Genomic DNA, 17855 nt, shown 5'->3' on the forward strand with positions numbered 1-17855 from the left:
AAATGTAGAATTAGATACAAAAACTGCATTCAAAAACAACACAATGCAACATTTTAGAGCCTGCATGTCCATTCAGACCCACGTCAGCCAGTCGCTCAGACAAACAAGTTTGGTTACAATTTGCAGGAGATAATGCTGCCCACTTCTTGTTTACAATGTTTCCTGAAAGTGAGAAAAGGCGTTCACATGTCACTGTCGTAGCCGGCATTGCAAAGTATTTACCTGCCAGATATGCTAAACATTTGTATGTCCTTGCATGCTTCAACCACTATTCCATGCTGATGATGGATTCTGCTTGATAATGATCCAAAGCAGAGCAAACTGACGCATGTTCATTTTCATCATCTGAGTCAGATGTCAGCAGCAGAAGGTTGATTTTCTATTTTTAGTTGTTCGGGTTCTGTAGTTTCCACATCTGAGTATTGCTCTTCTAAGACTTATGAAAGCAAGCTCCATTCCTCTTGCCTCTCAGATTTTGGATGGCACTTCAGATTCTTAAACCTTGGGTTGAGTGCTGTAGCTATTTTTGGAAATCTCACATTGGTACCTTCTTTGCATTTTGTCAAATCTGCTGTGAAAGTGTTCTTAAAATGAACGTGTGCTGGGTCATCATCCGACACTGCTATGACATGAAATATATGGCAGAATGCAAGTAAAACAGAGCTGGAGACATACAATTCTCCCCCCAAGGAGTTCAGTCACAAATGTAATTAACGCATTTTTTTTTATCGAGCATCATCAGCATGGAAGCATGTCCTCCAGAATGGTGGTTGACGAATGAAGAGGCTTATGAATGTTTAGCATATCTAACATGTAAATACCTTGCAATGCCAGCTACAAAAGTGCTATGCGAACATCTGTTCTCACTTTCAGGTGATGTTGCAAACAAGAGGTGGGCAGCATTCTCTCCTGCAAAATTTAACCAAACTTGTTTTCTGAGTGATTAGCTGAAGTAGGATTGAGTAAACTTGTAGGCTCTAAAGTTTTACATTGTTTTATTTTTTAATACAGGTTTTTTTGTACATAATTCTACATCTGTAAGTTCAACTTTCATAATAAAGAGATTGCACTACAGTACTTGTATTAGATGAATTGAAAAATTCGATTTCTTTTGTTTTTTACAGTGCAAATATTTGTAATAAAAATTAGTATAAAGTGAGCACTGTACACATTGTATTCTGTGTTGTAATTGAAATCAATATATTTGAAAATGTAGAAAACATTCACAAATATTTAATACATTTCAATTGATATCCTATTGTTTAACAGTGCGATTAATCACGGTTAATTTTTTTAATTGCATTTAATTTTTGAGTTAATTGTGTGAGTTAACTGTGACTGATTGACAGCCCTATTATTAATGTATACAATGTTGTATACCAATCACTGCTTATGACTCTACTTATGACTGACAAATATGGAGATTGAACTCCTCTATTTTACTCAAAATAACTACAGCACAGGTCATTGACACACTTAAAAGAGTTAATTCCAATTCTAGAGAAAAACTGTTCTAGATATATTCCCCATTTTAGAGTTATTCCCTGTCACCAGTAATCTCTCTAAAACCAGGGTGCAGTTTTTAAGTGTGCCCACTGTTCCTGTGCACTGGGAATGGGACATCAAGTAGTTATCAGATGGTAACAGCTTTTGATCACTACTAACCTGGGCTGCATTCAGGTAGACAATGTAGAAGTCAGTCTCTGAACTCATAATTCATCCCCTGAGACATTCACTCTGCTCCAAAGTAAAACAATAAAGCCTCAATGGCAAAATTAATAATGTGGGCTTTTGTGCATTCTGTTTGGCTTAGTTGTAAGCTTCCTGAAACTTACCTACTCCCTTCAGGGTAGGATGGACAGAACTCCAGACTCCCACACTGCCTTTTCTCAGTCTTTGACCAATAGCAAACTCAAGATGAAGCAGTGGGATACCTTCCAGGACAAGCAAAATGAGAAAAGGGATCATAAAGGCACCTGAAATAAAAATATTTCATACATGTGAAATATGATGATGAAGCAGGAATTTCAGTTTTACACAGGAATGATGAAGCTATATGGCAATTATACAGAAGGAAAACAAGATGTTAAAGTCTTTGTACAGAACATTTTTCTCTGAACAATGTTTTTGACTAATCTTATTTTTGATAATAACTGATACCATGAGACGAACCAATTTGGCTTGGTTGCCAGTCCTGTCCAACATCACCTTTTTTGATATCAGGCAATAAGCCACACTGTGGAATCTGCTCCTTAATGTGCAAAACATGCCACATCTACCCCATCTAAAGATGTGCTTAATCCACTCATCCACTGTTTCAGCTCCAGTAATCTCTGTAAGACATTTCTTCTAAAGAAATTCAATGTCTCGTCCAGACGGCATAATAAGTGACAAGAATAAGCATCAAAAATAGCCAATGCCTGTCTTGTGACAGGTCCAGTAGTCCATCCCCCTGTGTGTAAACCTCAATCACTTCAATGTAGAGTGCTGCAAAATGATGGTAACTGGCACTTTAAGACTCTCCCCTTTGCTGCTGTGGTTAGTTAGAATATGTAGGCCATATACTTGCAAGTTGCACCCATTGGCAAGGGCTGTCTGGTTCCCTTAAGGACTTGCAGAGTGCCCTTCCCTCAGCTATTGAATGGTTAAACATTCAGACTAACACACTTGACTTAAATATCTGTGTGCATAACAATTTGATATCCAGATTGTTCAATGGAAGAACTTTATTAAATCTATGACTTCAACCAAGTGAGATCTATTTCTTCCTACAGTAACAAACAGGCCCAAACTGTGCACCCAATAACGAAACTCAGTTGCATTGGCTACCTGCCTCTGTAGAAGTGTCACCCTCTTTCTGGGACCCTGTAGAAGATTCTCTTTGGGGTTGGAATTAATGCATGGTAGTGATAAAAAAAGTGGTAGAGACTGGTTGGGATGCAGGTGGATATTGGCAGAACTGGGCAGTCCTGTACTGCGTGCAGGCAGTTTGGGGCAGTGGCAAGGGATATATCTTCCTCATAAATGCCTAAATATGAAAGGTAACAGAACTTTTTTAAGGTGCGGAGAAGAAGGGGAACGGTCTCAGTGAACGCCATTCCTCAGGTCCTGCACTGAGGTTCATGGCCTCTGAGTAGATGGCTTGGCTCCTGCAGACCCCAGTGAATTTACAGAGTTTCAAGGTCTCAATACCCCACAGTTCTTTCTGGAGGAAGTTAATTCCATCTGCCAAATTGACCCAATTCCTGGGAGACACTGTGAGGAAGATTAGCCCCCTACAGGTTTTATCACAGGATGACATGATTTAAACATAGGTGAGAGAGGCAATATCTTTTATTTTTAGGGATAACTCAGTGGTTTGAGTATTGGCCAGCTAAACCCAGGGTTGTGAGTGCAATCCTTGAGGGGGCCATTTAGGGATCTGGGGTAAAAATCTGTTGAGCAGGGTTTGGACTGGATGACCTCCTGAGGTCCCTTCCAATCCTGATATTCTATTCTATGATTCTATGAAGCTTTCAAGCCACACAGAGCTCTTCTGTACTGCCAGCATCACAGCAAATGAACTAAAGAAGCTTGTCTCTCTCATCAACAGAAATCGGTCCAATAAAAGATATTACCTCACCCACCTTGTCTATTCTGGGACCGAAACAGGTACAATTATACTGCATGATTTAAGCATAATCACTATCCTAATATTTATTATATAGATTCTAGATTGGAAAAAAAAGAGACGCATGGTAGATAAAAATGTGTAAATACAAACTGATATGTGCTCAGAGCTGTGGGTGAAACTCTGACCATATTACTCAAAAAACACTCCATTATAAATCCCTGACTATCAAAGGGAAGATTACAGTATAAATTCTTGTGCCCATGAGTCACCTACATTCTTTCACTTTAGACAGTTTTTTCTTCAAAAGTGAAGAATTTCACTGAAGCACCTTCTCTTTCTGGAAAGAAATTATGGAGACAACAAGAAGGGGTTTTACAAATATGTCAGACAAAAAAGAAAGATCAGGGATAGTGTGGGGAAGGTGAGCTGACTGTAGAAGATGATAAGAAGGCAGAGTTGCTCAAGGCCTACTTTGCTTCAGTCTTCATACAGAAAATAACATGTGACTTGACAACTAGTGAAATTATCATGGACAATAAAGGAAAAGGGATGCAGTTCTGGATAAGTAAAGAATATGTCAGAGATCTTCTGGGTAATCTGGCTACTCACCCCATGGGTACTGAAGGAATTAGCTGAAGAAATCTCTGAGCCACTGACAATAACATTAATATACTCATGGAGGAAAGGGGAGGTCCTGGAAGACTGGGAAAGGGCTAATGTAGTGCCCATCTTTAAAAGGGGGAAAAGAAAGAATCAGGGAACTACAGAACAATCAGCTTGTCCTTGATACCCAGGAATCTACACAAGCAATGTATGAAACATTCAGTTTGCAAATACCTGGAGGATGAAGGGGTGGTCACTAGCAGCCAGCAAGGATTTACCAAGAAAAAATCATGACAAGCCAGCTTGATTTCCTTCTTTGACAAGATAACTGGTTTGGTGGCTAGGGGGAATGTGGACATAATATACTTGAACTTTAGCAAGGCTTTTGACATGAAATTCTCATAAGTAAGCTGGAGAAATGTGGGCTCAGAAGAATCATAGACTTTAAGGTCAGAATGGACCATTATGATCATTATGGCACAACGCAGGCTACAGAATCTCACCCACCCTCTCCTGTAACAAACCCCTAACCTATATCTGAGTTATTGAAGTCCTCAAATCGGTGGTTTAAAGACTTCAAGATTCAGAGAAGCCTCCAGCAAGTGACCCGTATCCCATGCTGCAGAGGAAGTCAAAAAACCTCCAGGGTCTCTGCCAATCTGCCCTAGAGGAAAATTCCTTCCCGACCCCAAATATGGCAATCAGTTAAACCCTGAGCATGTGGGCAAGACCCACCAGCCAGACACCCAGGAAATAATTCTCTATAGTAACTCAGATCCCACCCCATCTAACATTCCATCACAGGCCATTGGGCATATTTACCACTAATAGTCAAAGATCAATTAATTGCCAAAATTAGGCTATCCCATTATACCATTCCCTCCATAAACTTATCAAGCATAATCTTGAAGCTAGATATTTCTTTTGTCCCCTCTGCTCCCCTTGGAAGGCTGTTCCAGAACTTCACTCCTCTCATGGTTAAAAACCTTTGTCTAATTTCAAGTCTAAACTTCCTGATGGCCCATTTATATCCATTTGTACTTGTATCCACATTGGTACTAAGCTTAAATAATTCCTCTCCCTCCCTGTTATTTATTCCTCTGATATATTTATAGAGAGCAATCATATCTCCCCTCAGCCTTCTTTGGGTTAGGCTAAACAAGCCAAGCTTTTTGAGTATCCTCTCATAAGGTAGGTTTTCCATTCCCCAGATCATCCTAGTAGCCCTTCTCTGTACCTGTTCCAGTTTGAATTCATTCTTCTTAAACATGGGAGACCAGAACTGCACACAATATTCCAGAGGTGTCGCCAGTACCTTGTATAACACCTCCTTATCTCTACTGGAAATACCTCATCTGATGCATCCCAAGACCGCATTATATACCAGCTCAGAATTGCCTGCTGATTGGCAATCCTGAGCTGTTGCACCCCCGTCAAGTACAACTTATGTCCAAACAAGTCCAGGCATTTGGCATCCTTGGACTTAGGCACTAGGGCTTGTTGCCCCTGGTTCTCCTCATTTACTGCCACAACCGCCAAGGAACAAGGCTGCAGGTGCATAAGAGGTATTCAGCACCCTTGGCAGTGGGAGAGATGGAGGCCAGGGTCTGCCAGATGGTCTTGGCATTGGCCTAAATGGTTTTGATGAGAGGCAGAGCCACCCTCGAAGGACCTTCTGGGGCCAAAATGTCAACCACCGGGTCTTCTGACTCCACCACCTCCTTGGCCTACAGAACCATGTTGCGTGCCACCCTGCAAAGGAGGGCCTGGAGGACATGGCTGTCTATCGGGGGTGGTCCAGAGATAGAAGTGCACGCAACAGACTCATCTAGGGAGGAGGAGGAGGAGGAGGAGGCTAAAGGGAGAACAGGGTCCTCCTGTCCCTCCTGCTCATCAGGAACTTCTCATCCTGTCTTGCTGGCTGGACCAGGTAGACCAGGGTCCTGCTCAGAAACTGGAGTTGGAGTTGATTTCATGGGGAGGCAGGAGCACAGCACCTCCTTGGCACCCCTAGGGGTGGGGCGACTGACAGAGGCCTCCAGCACTCGTGGTTCAGAGGTGGCCAATAGGGAGCCTTTAGACGGGGCGCCGTGCTCCTGGTGGTATGCCAACGGGGTCAAAAATAGCCACTGTGCTGGTCCCTGTCACTGCACAGGCCACGGCCCTGCCCCCACCTCAGAGCGTCCATGGCCTGACTCCATGGTCAGCCCCACTCTGAGTATCTAGATTTCGCCTCTGAATCCGAAGACCAGGATCGGGACTGTGAAGGCCAGGGTGGTGCTTAATGGAGCTGATCCAGTGAGCGGTGCTGCACTGGGGAGCGGTGTCTTGATGCCGGAGAGTGGTGCCATGAGGCTGGAGTGGTACCATGATCTGGAGCTGCATGGGGTCATTGAGCAGCATTGGGACCAGTGCCAGAACCAGGATCTGCTGCACCATGGTAGAACTTGCTGAGCAGGATGCCACACTTCCAATGACCATCACTAGCGGTAAGAAGGAACTGAGGAGGCGCCAGGTCGGCAGGATCATATATTGAGCGCCATGAAGGCACCACTCCAGGGGGCTCCACAGCTGTCCCAATGGGTGCTGCTAGGGAAAAAACTTTCCGATGACTGTATATGTGGCGCGCACACCCCTAATTGGAATCGATATGCACAATCACTAGAAGAAGAACCAGAATTATATGAGCTAATTGGGTGCAATCAGAATGACTTGTGTTTTGTCATGACAAATCTTTTGTAGAATCTCTAGTAGAAGTGGAATGGGAGTAAAGGTGTTCCTCAAGTGGTCTGTCCAGAATAGAATCATAGAATCATTGATTAGCAGGGTTGGAAGGGACCTCAGGAGGTCATCTAGTCCAGCCCCCTGCTCAAAGCAGGACCTAGTCCCCAACTAAATCAGCAGAAGGGCATCATCCGTGGAATCCCATCCTAGTGCTGCTCTGTAGCAGTATAGATCAAACTTCTTGTTCATCTGTCTGGAAAGCAGGGCCCAGGAAGGCATTCCTCACTGAATAAAGTGTATCTGCCACTTATGGTATGTGGAGAAGTGCCTGCTGAGATTGTCTGCAGGGAGTTTTGCACAGTTGGGAAGTACTTTGCTGGGAGTGTGATGTAGTTCTGGGTTTACCAGTTCCATAAATTGACCACTTCTATTCAGAGAATTGCTCCTTCTTGTTTGTTTATATAGAACATGGTGATTATGTTCTCGAGTGTTATCTGGACATGTTGGGATTGTATGAGTGGAAGGAATGCCTTGCAGGCAAGTCGGACTGCCCTTATTTCCAGGAAATTGATGTGCATCCTGGCCTCCCAAGGAGACTACATGCCATGTTCCATGTGATTGTCCCGTGGGCTCCCCAGCCTATGAGAGATACATCTGTGATTATGGTCACATTGGGTGTGAGTGTAGTGAAAGGGATTCCAGCTCTTAGGACACACATAGGGACCAACACTCTAAGAAGAAACCATTGTATACATTATTTACATTAGAAAGATAATAGGATTACAAATGGAATTCTCTTGTGTAATAGTTCTTAAATGCAAAATTGTAAATCTTCCAAACTAAATGTATAGACACTGGTTTAAAAAAATGAAATATAAAGTTTGCTGTATCAGTGTTTGAGAATAAATAACTCTCAATATATTTAGCTATATGAATATTAATATAATTATATTTTAAAAGCAACATAGTAATTGGCCATTTCCAGTCCTGGCAATAATTGCTTTTCTTTATTGAACTAGGATTCAGTCTTGAAGTCCAAATTCAGGTAAAACCCTATACCTGTTTCTCTCCATTCTGGGAAATTTTGTAGTTAGGAGTACGGGGACTATGCTGTGCATAGCTTCTGTGTGGGAGGTAAAACGGGAATAATTTAAAGCCTCTCCCTTTTATAGATGTGCACAGCAGACAAATAACCTGGTTATTTATTTATTTATTTATTTATTTATTTATATGCATGCATGTGTGTGTGTGTATATATAAGTAGATTGGATTTGCACTTTGAAATCTTTACAGCATAAAGTCCTTGATGAGGAACTGGACTTTAATCCCTGTTTCAGTGTTATAATTCAATACTGTAACATTGGTTTTGATGACATCTGGATTATTATTCCTTTTCATTTAAGTAGATTTAGAAATCTAACTTAATTGAATAATTTGATTTCTAATGGAAAATGGAAAACATTGTGTTGCCTTCACTTAATTTCCAATAAACATATGCAAAATGTAGTCTAAAAAGTTTTTAGAGTGTTAGCATGAGCTGCGGTTGAGCTCCACTGGTTCCAGCTGAGGAACTGCAGCATATTGACTATTATCATCTCTGACAAAACCACAGTCAATCTGATAACAGTGGCACAACAATCAACAAGTTCTGTACCACAGAGTAGCAAGGTTTGCTGTAGATTTATGGTAATTGTGTATTTAGGACATTTTACTAGGGTTGTCGCTTAAACATTACATCCTGTTTTTCACAGTGCTCTGTCATGGATGAAACACGAATGTTTGTCACAGTCAATTAAATGGCATATTTCCCAATAAAGATTAACCTTAAAAGGTCTAATGTCAGAAATATCTACCAAATGAAAGTAAATATCATTCTAATTATGCTAGCTGAACTGCCAGTGTAAATTTCCTAATCATTACACTGTGCTCATAGTGATGTGTATATTTTATAGTCACGCTGGAATTTTTAATAGTTTTTTAAAAGGATACAAGCTGTTAAACAATGTCATTCCACTGTGCCACAGTAAATATTCCACTTTCAAAAAAGAAACTACAAACAAGGCCAATGAAAAAGAAAAACAATTACCACTAATTTCTGTTTTAGTGTTTGGCCCTTAAAAAGGGTCAGCCATGGCATTGTGTGTAGGAGAGAGAAACCCTCAAACAAGTCTAAATTTAAGTTTTATCCTAGTCAAATACCTGGAAGATAAAAGTTCTCCATCAGCTTCAAATATTGATTCTTATTTCAAGTTAATATAATGAATTTAGATTTTAAGAGTCCCTATTTCATTACAATCCAAAAATCATACTCTACTCTAGTCCCTTCATATTGCTCAGGTAGCACAAAACAAACTGAGTCTGTCAAAACTCCTAGCTAGACATAGCCCTAGTTTGAGAGAATCCCTTGCCAGAATGAAGCAGGTACAGCTGCCATCTACACTTCCCTCCCCATAATCTCTAATGCAGGTGACATACTGAGGATGAAGAAGGGTGAGCAGAGGCAGCATCCAGAGAGCAGTATGTTCTGGCAATATCCAGCTGCTATATGATCCCATAGGAACTACAAATAACAGGTGCATATTATAACAGCCTAGATTCTGCTCTGTCTGGGACAGAGAATCAGAGAACCATAACTGGTCCCAGCAGAGCTGGATGCCACAAAAACGTGATCCCACGTTTTTTGATCCATGTATAACTCAGAGTTGAATGGAATAAACGTAATTTATTGATAGGATTTTTAAAAGTGCTCAGCATTGGCCTAGCTCTGTTCACACTGAAATCAATAGTGAATCTTGACTTATGAAAATCCCACTTTATATGTATAATTATATTAAAAAAAAGTTAAGACATTGAAGTTGCAAAGTCAACAACTCAGAAGTTAGGAAATGTTAAACAAATAATTAAGATTACCCATGTAACCTTGATTCTGTCTCTCTGTGTATATGAATTATGATACAATTTTTAATAATGTGATATTTTTCATGGGATTCCAGTCTCATTCAGTGCATTGGGTGGACTGCATGGCTAACTGTACATTTTTTTTAACCTCATTGTTCAATGTGTGACCCTTATTTATCACACCCCAACCAAACCCTGCACTGAATACAGAATTATTCATTTTTCTCATGGCTCTATCGTACCTTACTGCCTTACAAACATAAAAACAAAAGCATTGTCATACTGGCACAGACCAATATTCTATCTAGCCCTGTATCCTCTCTTCTGATTTTTGCCAATGTCACATACATCAGAGGGAATAAACAGAACAAGGCAATTTTGAGTGATCCATCCCCTGTCATCCAGTCCCTGCTTCTGTCAGTTACAGGTTTAGGGACACTCTATGGGTTTGTGTTCCTGACTCTCTTAGCTAAGATCCATTGATGGACCTATCCTCCATTAACCTATCTATTTATTTTTTGAACCCAGTTATACTTTTGGCCTGGCAATGAGTTCCCCAGATTGACTGTGAGTTGGGTGAAGTAGTACTTCCTTTTGTTTTAAACCTGCTGCCTTTTATCATGTGACCCCTGAGTTAGGTGAAAGGGTAAAATACGCTTCCTTGTTCACTTTCTCCACACCATGTGTCATTTATAGACCTCTATCACCCCTTAGTTTTATCTTTTCTAAGATGAACAGTCTCAGTTTTCTTATTCTTGCCCTGTATGGAAGTTGTTCCATACCCTTAATAATTTTTGTTGCCCTTCTCTGTACTTTTTCAAATTCTAAAATATCTTTTTTGAGATGAGGTGACCAACACTGCACACAGTATTCAAGGTGAGGGTGTGCATGGATTTGTACAGTGGTATTATGATATTTTCTGTCTTATTATCTAACATTCTGTTTACTTTTTTGACTGCTGCTCCACATTGAGTGGATGTTTTCAGAGAACTATGCACGCTGACTCCTTTCTTGAGTGGTAACAGCTAGCTAACAGATAAACTCACCCCAAGGATCACATATTCTCCTCCTTCATCCAGAGAACTGCTTTGCATAACTCCTGTTTGCCAGCTCTGCTGATCACTTAAGAACTGGCTTTCTAAATCCATGTTTTCTCTGAGTTAGCCTCTCTTCCTTGTCAAGGGATCCTAAAGAGGTTAAGGATCAAGGGATAGCAGACTAGAGCCTCGTTAGTAAGCTCTCAGCCTTGCCTAGCAGGCTCCTTGGCTCAGCACACAGCCCCCAGATCAGACCACACTATAATCTTCAATCAAACAAGTACATAGTAAGCACAGTAACAAACAGACAAACTCAGACAAGGATCACATAGTTTCTCCTCCTTCACCTGGAGAACTCCCTCACAAAACTACTCTGTTTGCTGGTCCTGTTAATAAATTTATCTTCACAACACTCCATTGGGGGCAGAAAGTTGGTATTATCTCCATGTTACAGATAAGAAAAAGAGGCACAGAGATTAAGATCAAAATTGCTATGTGCCCACAAATTTTGGATGCCCAAACTGAGAGACCTTGAGCTGATTTTTACAGCATTTATGTAGCTTGATTTCAATTAGAGTTAGGCACATTGGGATTTTCAAAAGTGCCTATCTTTATCTTCAGATATCTTTAAAAATCTGGACCTTAAAAAATGTGCAGATTTTTCAGCATACTTAGCATTTTTATGATATTTTATATGTTCAAAGCACAGTTCCAGTTGACTTAGTTGCAATTAAGAATGCTCAGCAAATCAGGTGCTAGGTGCCTCATGTAATACACTCAGAAAATGAGTCAATGGCCAGCTGTGAAAATCTTGTTTCATGTGACTTGACCAGTATTGCATTGGAACTCTGTGGCAGAGACAGAGCTAGAATCTAGTTCTTCAGGGCAGCAGACAAATGCCTTAACCATGATACCATCCTTTCTCTTCCTACAATCCCCAGCCTCATTTATTACACACCTTCCAACTTCTGCAACAACCACCTTGTTCATGACACAACCCTGATTCATTCTAAGAACATAATCTAGCCTGTGCACTGAATGAGTTAGGAGTCCTGTGGGAAAAAATATGTTAGCATGTAACTGAAGATGATATGCACCCCTCTGCTGACTTAAAGCAGCAAAGTATGTCCTAATTCTTGACCTTGTAACCTTAACTTCTTTTAATGCATTTTTTCTTTTTAGTTTAATTTCCTATTATTTTTGAAAAGCCTACTGAAAAAATATATTCCATCACACTGAACCATATGTCCCCACAGGTTATAAAGAGATTAGGCACCTTTAGAGCTACAGATTCTATTACTTGAGCTAATGGAGCAACTGATTGAATAATAATCTTTGTGTGGATCAAGCCACTAGAGGGAGAGGAAAACCTTTTTACCAACGGGGTGTGTCATAAACAGATAGCTAAGGGTTAATGTCTCTTTCACCTGAAACACCTGACCAGAGGACCATCAGGAAACCGGATTTTTTCAACTTTGGGTGAGGGAAGTTTGTGTCTGAGGTCTTTGTTTTCTGGCTGCCTGCTTTCTCTGAGCTTTGGAGAAGTAGTTCTGTTTTCTAATCTTCTGTTTTAAGTGTAAGGACAAAGAGATCAGATAGTAGTTATATGGTTTCTTTTCTTTGGTATTTGCATGATATAAGTGCTGGAGTGCTTTGATTTGTATTCTTTTGGAATAAGGCTGTTTATTCAATATTCTTTTAAGCAATTGACCCTGTATTCGTCATCTTAATACAGAGAGACCATTTGTATTTTTTTCTTTCTTTTTTTTATAAAGCTTTCTTTAAGACCTGTTGGAGTTTTTCTTTACTTCAGGGAAATTGAATCTGTACTCACCAGGGAATTGGTGGGAGGAAGAAATCAGGGGAGATCTCTGTGTGGGTTGGATTTGCTAGCCTGATTTTGCATTCCCTCTGGGGGAATAGGAAAGTTCTTTTTGTTTCCAGGATTGGGAACAGAGAGGGGGAGTCACTCTGTGTAGTTTCACAGAGCTTGTGTCTGATATCTCTCCAGGAGCACCTGGAGGCGGGGAGGGAAAAAGATTATTTCCCTTTGTTGTGAGACTCAAGGGATTTGGGTCTTGGGGTCCCCAGGGAAGGTTTTCAGGGGGACCAGAGTGCCCCAAAACACTCTAATTTTTTGGGTGGTGGCAGCAAGTACCAGTCCAGGCTGGTAATTAAGCTTGGAGGTTTTCATGCTAACCCCCATATTTGGACGCTAAGGTCCAAATCTGGGACTAAGGTTATAACAGGGTGTCACAGCTATTTGCTTACAGCAGAGAAATCTGAAGCTTGGGAATTCTAGGTTTGATTCTAGGTTATGGAGAGGAGTCTATAATAGAATATAATATGGAGATATACCTATTTCATAGAACTGGAAAGGACCCTGAAATGTCATTGAGTCCAGCCCCCTGCCTTCACTAGCAGGACCAAGTACTGATTTTGTCCCAGATCCCTGGGTGGCCTCCTTAAGGATTAAACTCACAACTTTGGGGTTAGGTGGCCAATGCTCAAACCACTGAGCTATCCCTCCCCCAAATGGACACAGATCCTTCTTTTCCCTATTCCTCATTCCCCTTCTGTCCCTGTCTCCTAGCATGTACTTGACACTGCTTATCTGTGTCCCTGCCTCTCCACCCTCATAGCTCATCTGCCCCATTTCTCTCTTGAAGCCTGTTTTTGCCTCTCTCTTCCCTTCTTGAGTCAGGTGCTTCCCTCTTCTCTTTTTTGTCTGGAGGAAGCATTGAGACCACAGGAGAGACAGTCTTTATTTTCTCAGTTCTGGTGCCAGGAGGAGCAATTGCAGGCAAATTCCTGCACAGCCTCTGCAGTCCTAGGCTGTAATGTGCTCAGTTGCTCTGTGGGAATGGCTTATGCTCAATCTGATGATAGGTAGGAGTTATGTGGGAATGGAGAATGCTCAGTGGGGCTGGAATCTTTGGAGAATAATGTTTCCAGCCTCTAACAAACTTCTTTTGAGCCTGTCAGCAGTGAGATTTCTTTTAAAAAAATTGTAACTCAGTCAAATTTAGGTGAAATTTCCCAGGGACAGCATTCCTGAATTCCTGATTTTAAACATACATACACATAAAAATAGCATTCAGGGATGTATTAATAGTAACTTAACAGGAAAGACAAGGGATGTAACTGTCCCACTCTATTCAGACTGGTGAAACCTCAACTGGAGTACTAAGAAAGATGTGAACAAATTGGAGAGACTCCAAAGGAAAGCATCAAAAATTATAAAAGATTTAGAAAACCTCCCTATGAAAAGAAGTTGAAAAAATTGGGCATGTTTAGTCTAGGTCAATAGTTCTCAACCAGAGGTCCAGGGCCCCCTGGAGGGCCATGAGCAGGTTTCATGGGGTCCTCCAAGCAGGGCCAGTATTAGACTCACTGGAGCCCAAGGCAGAAAGCGAAAGCCTGGCTGTGCAGAACTGAAGCCTGGGGCCCTGAGTCCTGCCACTGCGGCTGAAGTTGAAACCTGAGCAACTTAGCTTTGCAGGGCCCACTGTGGAGTGGGCCCTTGGCAATTGGCCTGCTTGCTACCCCCTAATTCCGGACCTGGCTTTTATATGCAGAAAACCAGTTGTGATGGTACAGTTGGGCCATGGAGTTTTTATAGCATATTAGGAGGGCCTCAGAAAGAAAAAGGTTGAGAACCCCTGGTCTAGGGCATTGGTTTTCAAACTGTGGGCAGACTCTCCGAGAAGGGAGTGTAATGATATCAGAGGGTTAGTGAGCAGCATGGAGTAAGCTGCATCCTGTGAGCCCTGCCTGATGATGCTGTTAGGAAGCTGCTGCTTTTGCTTGACTAGAAATTTTGCCCTTGCTTGTGTGTCTGGGGTGTGTGTGTGTGCTTAAATTCAGATTAGGCAGGCAGCATGCACACTGCACGGGTATCACATTTGGTGGGAGGGATAGGGATTGCTGTAGCTGTAGTCTCAGGCTGTCAGAAAGCAGCAGTGCAGAGGAAGTGGAGTGTCCCATCCAGCTGCAAGTGGCTTTTCTCCATTTAGCAGCAGGTGGAGGCAGCTGGACAGCTGGTACCTGCTCCTGACGGGTGTGCATGAGGAGGCAGTCAGTGATCAGAGATGTCCCTGTCTCCCCACCTCTCACAGGCATCTTCAGGAACCCACTACTCCTTGCATCCTCCCAGGCACCCACAAACCACTGTCTCCTGCCTCCTGCTCTCCCAGGTATTGCCATTTTAGCTGGCTGGGCTATGTCTCTTCAGTTTCACATATTGGTGGGATGCGGGGGGGTGCACATGAAATATAAATCTCCTCCAGGGGTGTGGAGGCACACAGCAATAAAAAGTTTTGGAATCTCTGGTTTAGAGGGGAGCCAGGATAAATCTTCAAATATGTACAAAGTTGTTATAAAGAGGCTGGTCATCAATTCTTTTTAGTATAGTGAGAAAAAATGAGGAATAGAGTCAAAGTGTTGCTAGATATGGTGGGACTTTGATATATGAATGTACAACTCCTTTCTTGAGATAAGGTCAAGCAACCAGTTGGGAAGGGCAAAGGGGATGTGGGCTGGGGGAGAAACACTAAAAAACAAGAAAAAGGTGGCCTTGGCCAGGACACAACCTCATTCCCTACTTCTCCAATAGGGTACAAAAGAGGTGGTACCAAAGCCCCCAGACTCACGACCACCCAAAACAGAACATGACTATAAATTTTAAGCGGTCTTGCCAAGGATGTGCACTCAAGGTATAATTGAGCCTTCTAAGAAAGAGGAGGGGAAACGGGAGAAAGCTCTGCTGGTGTACAGAACAGTGAATATGTTGCTTGATAACCCAATAAACATCACATTGCCTGGGACTCCTAGTCTTTTGCTTTCTGTCTGCATAACAAGAACCAAGGGAGGTAAGTGGGAGCTCTAACAATTGATATCCATATTTTCTCGGGGCTGTATCTCAGGAATCTCTTGTTTAAATGACCTCACATTTGGACCACTATCCTGAAATCAAGGAGATATAGCAAATTACAAGGTAATCTGAGTATGCTTGTGGATTTTGGAGCACTTAGAAAAACTGGCTGTTAAACAGTAAACTATTCTCAACTTTAACTGTAGAGGTGCTACACCCCACTATCATAATTTGTATTTATTCTGACATCATAGATATACCGCAAACCAGTCTGAAGCTAATGAAAACCTCTAAGCTGTAAACCCCTTGAGATGTGTTATATACTGGCAACAGTAGCTTTCCCTCAGCCGCTCTCAGAATCATGCCCTTGAAGTGCAGTTTGTTGGATCACTTTCTGTGTTCAAAAATACATACTACATATGAAAATATATTTAATATATTTAACAATGTAAAATTAAACTATATTTATAGTATTTTAGTAACAATTAAATCTGTCTGTCCCCTTACTAGATAACTTATCTTAAGAGAGGTTTCAGAGTAGCAGCCATGTTAGTCTGTATCCGCAAAAAGAACAGGAGTACTTGTGGCATATTAGAGACTAAGAAATTTATTTCAGCATAAGCTTTCATGAGCTATTCTATGCAGCCGAAGAAGTAAGCTGTAGCTCACAAAAGCTTATGCTGAAATAAATTTGTTAGTCTCTAAGGTGCCACAAGTACTCCTGTTCTTTTTATCTTAAGAGACTGCCTCAAAATATCTGAGTACATATTGGCATCACTTTTATTTGAAAACCACCTCCATCAGGCAAGTGATTTTTATCAGTCTCTTGAGTGTTTGCTTAATACAGGTTACTGTGTATATGTTGCTGCAATATATGTGTTAAGTAAGAAATTGCATTTATATTATTTCCAATATACTACGTATTTGAAAATGAACAACAGAAAACTTTTGTACTGTTACCTATAAGCAATTTATCTGATCAAGCATGGGTTCCAAAAGACAAAATATTTTTCTTAATATTACCAATATACCCAAAATAGATATACTTAGAAAGCTAAATGAAATGGTCATTTCACAAGCTATGAACATGGAAATAAACACAGAATTTGTGTAGAAATTGACAATATTACTGCAATATGGAATGTAATATTCAATATACACAAGCTTCACCAAATGATAACAGTGACTGACTTCTGTTGCCCAAATAAATAATTAAAAACATACCTCCTCCATGGCTCTGGCAGAGATAAGGAAATCGCCATACATTTCCTAATCCCACACAAAACCCTATACAGGTCAGCATGTACTGAGCCTTGTTATCCCATTTTGGTCTTGTACCAGCCTCTTTTTCCTCAATTGTTTCAAGTTCTGAGTGGGAAGGTATCCTATTGTCCAGGCCTGGGTTGGGCAGCTGAAGCTTCACCATTTTGGCTGAAATTACTGCCCTAGAAAAGATTTAAAGGAACAAGTAGCTGGTTATAAGTCTGGACAAAATGGGAGCATTTAATGGTGGCTTCAGCTATATATAGTGAACCTTTGGCACTAAACTTGAAAGTGCAGATGAGTCACGAAAAGAAGCGTCAGCAAATCATTTCATTAGCCAAGTCAGCTCTGGTACTTATTAATGCCTTATCTGCCAAGGCTCCATTGAACACTTTGTTTTGTTAGTACAAAACATCATTACCAGCTACTGCCATTCAAGGGGTAATTTGCCCTAAAAATTCTAATCACCTAACAGATTGTGAAATACTACTCCTTGCCACTCCTCCTATGCAAACTCAGTTGTAATACACATTTAGCACTATCAGCTATAGAGTTAAATGATTCCAGCAGATTCAGAGCTAATAAGTGGGTTCCAGACTTCTTCCAGAAGAATAAATTTTATGAAAGTCTGTGTCATGCATAAGTTCCTACAGAACATTTATAAAACCTTATTTTTACCTCTAAATCCCAGTAAGGGGAATTTTTACTGATACATTTACCTCTTATTTGGCTGGATAATATCACTGAACAATGTGACCAGAAAGGAAGGAGAGGCACAGTGATTTTAAAACCCATAGCCTTCAGGTTCATACGTGTTTACATCTAATCATCACTTGATAAAGTC

At 41.1% G+C, this 17855-nt stretch overlaps 1 protein-coding gene across 1 annotated transcript in view; it reads right to left on the reverse strand.

The window, feature by feature from the left end:
• The window catches only part of SLC6A19 (solute carrier family 6 member 19), an 83643-nt gene extending 66469 nt beyond the window's left edge, over nucleotides 1-17174 (reverse strand). Inside the window, exons 1-2 of the mRNA XM_030549372.1 lie at nucleotides 16973-17174; nucleotides 1836-1976 (exon numbers count right to left, since the gene is read on the reverse strand). Of these exons, the coding sequence (XP_030405232.1) occupies nucleotides 1836-1976; nucleotides 16973-17174 (343 nt within the window). The remainder of the gene's footprint in view (nucleotides 1-1835; nucleotides 1977-16972) is intronic.
• Between the last annotated feature and the right edge of the window lie 681 nt (nucleotides 17175-17855).

Source organism: Gopherus evgoodei, chromosome 2 (assembly GCF_007399415.2).
Source record: "Gopherus evgoodei ecotype Sinaloan lineage chromosome 2, rGopEvg1_v1.p, whole genome shotgun sequence".
Taxonomy (NCBI): domain Eukaryota; kingdom Metazoa; phylum Chordata; order Testudines; family Testudinidae; genus Gopherus; species Gopherus evgoodei.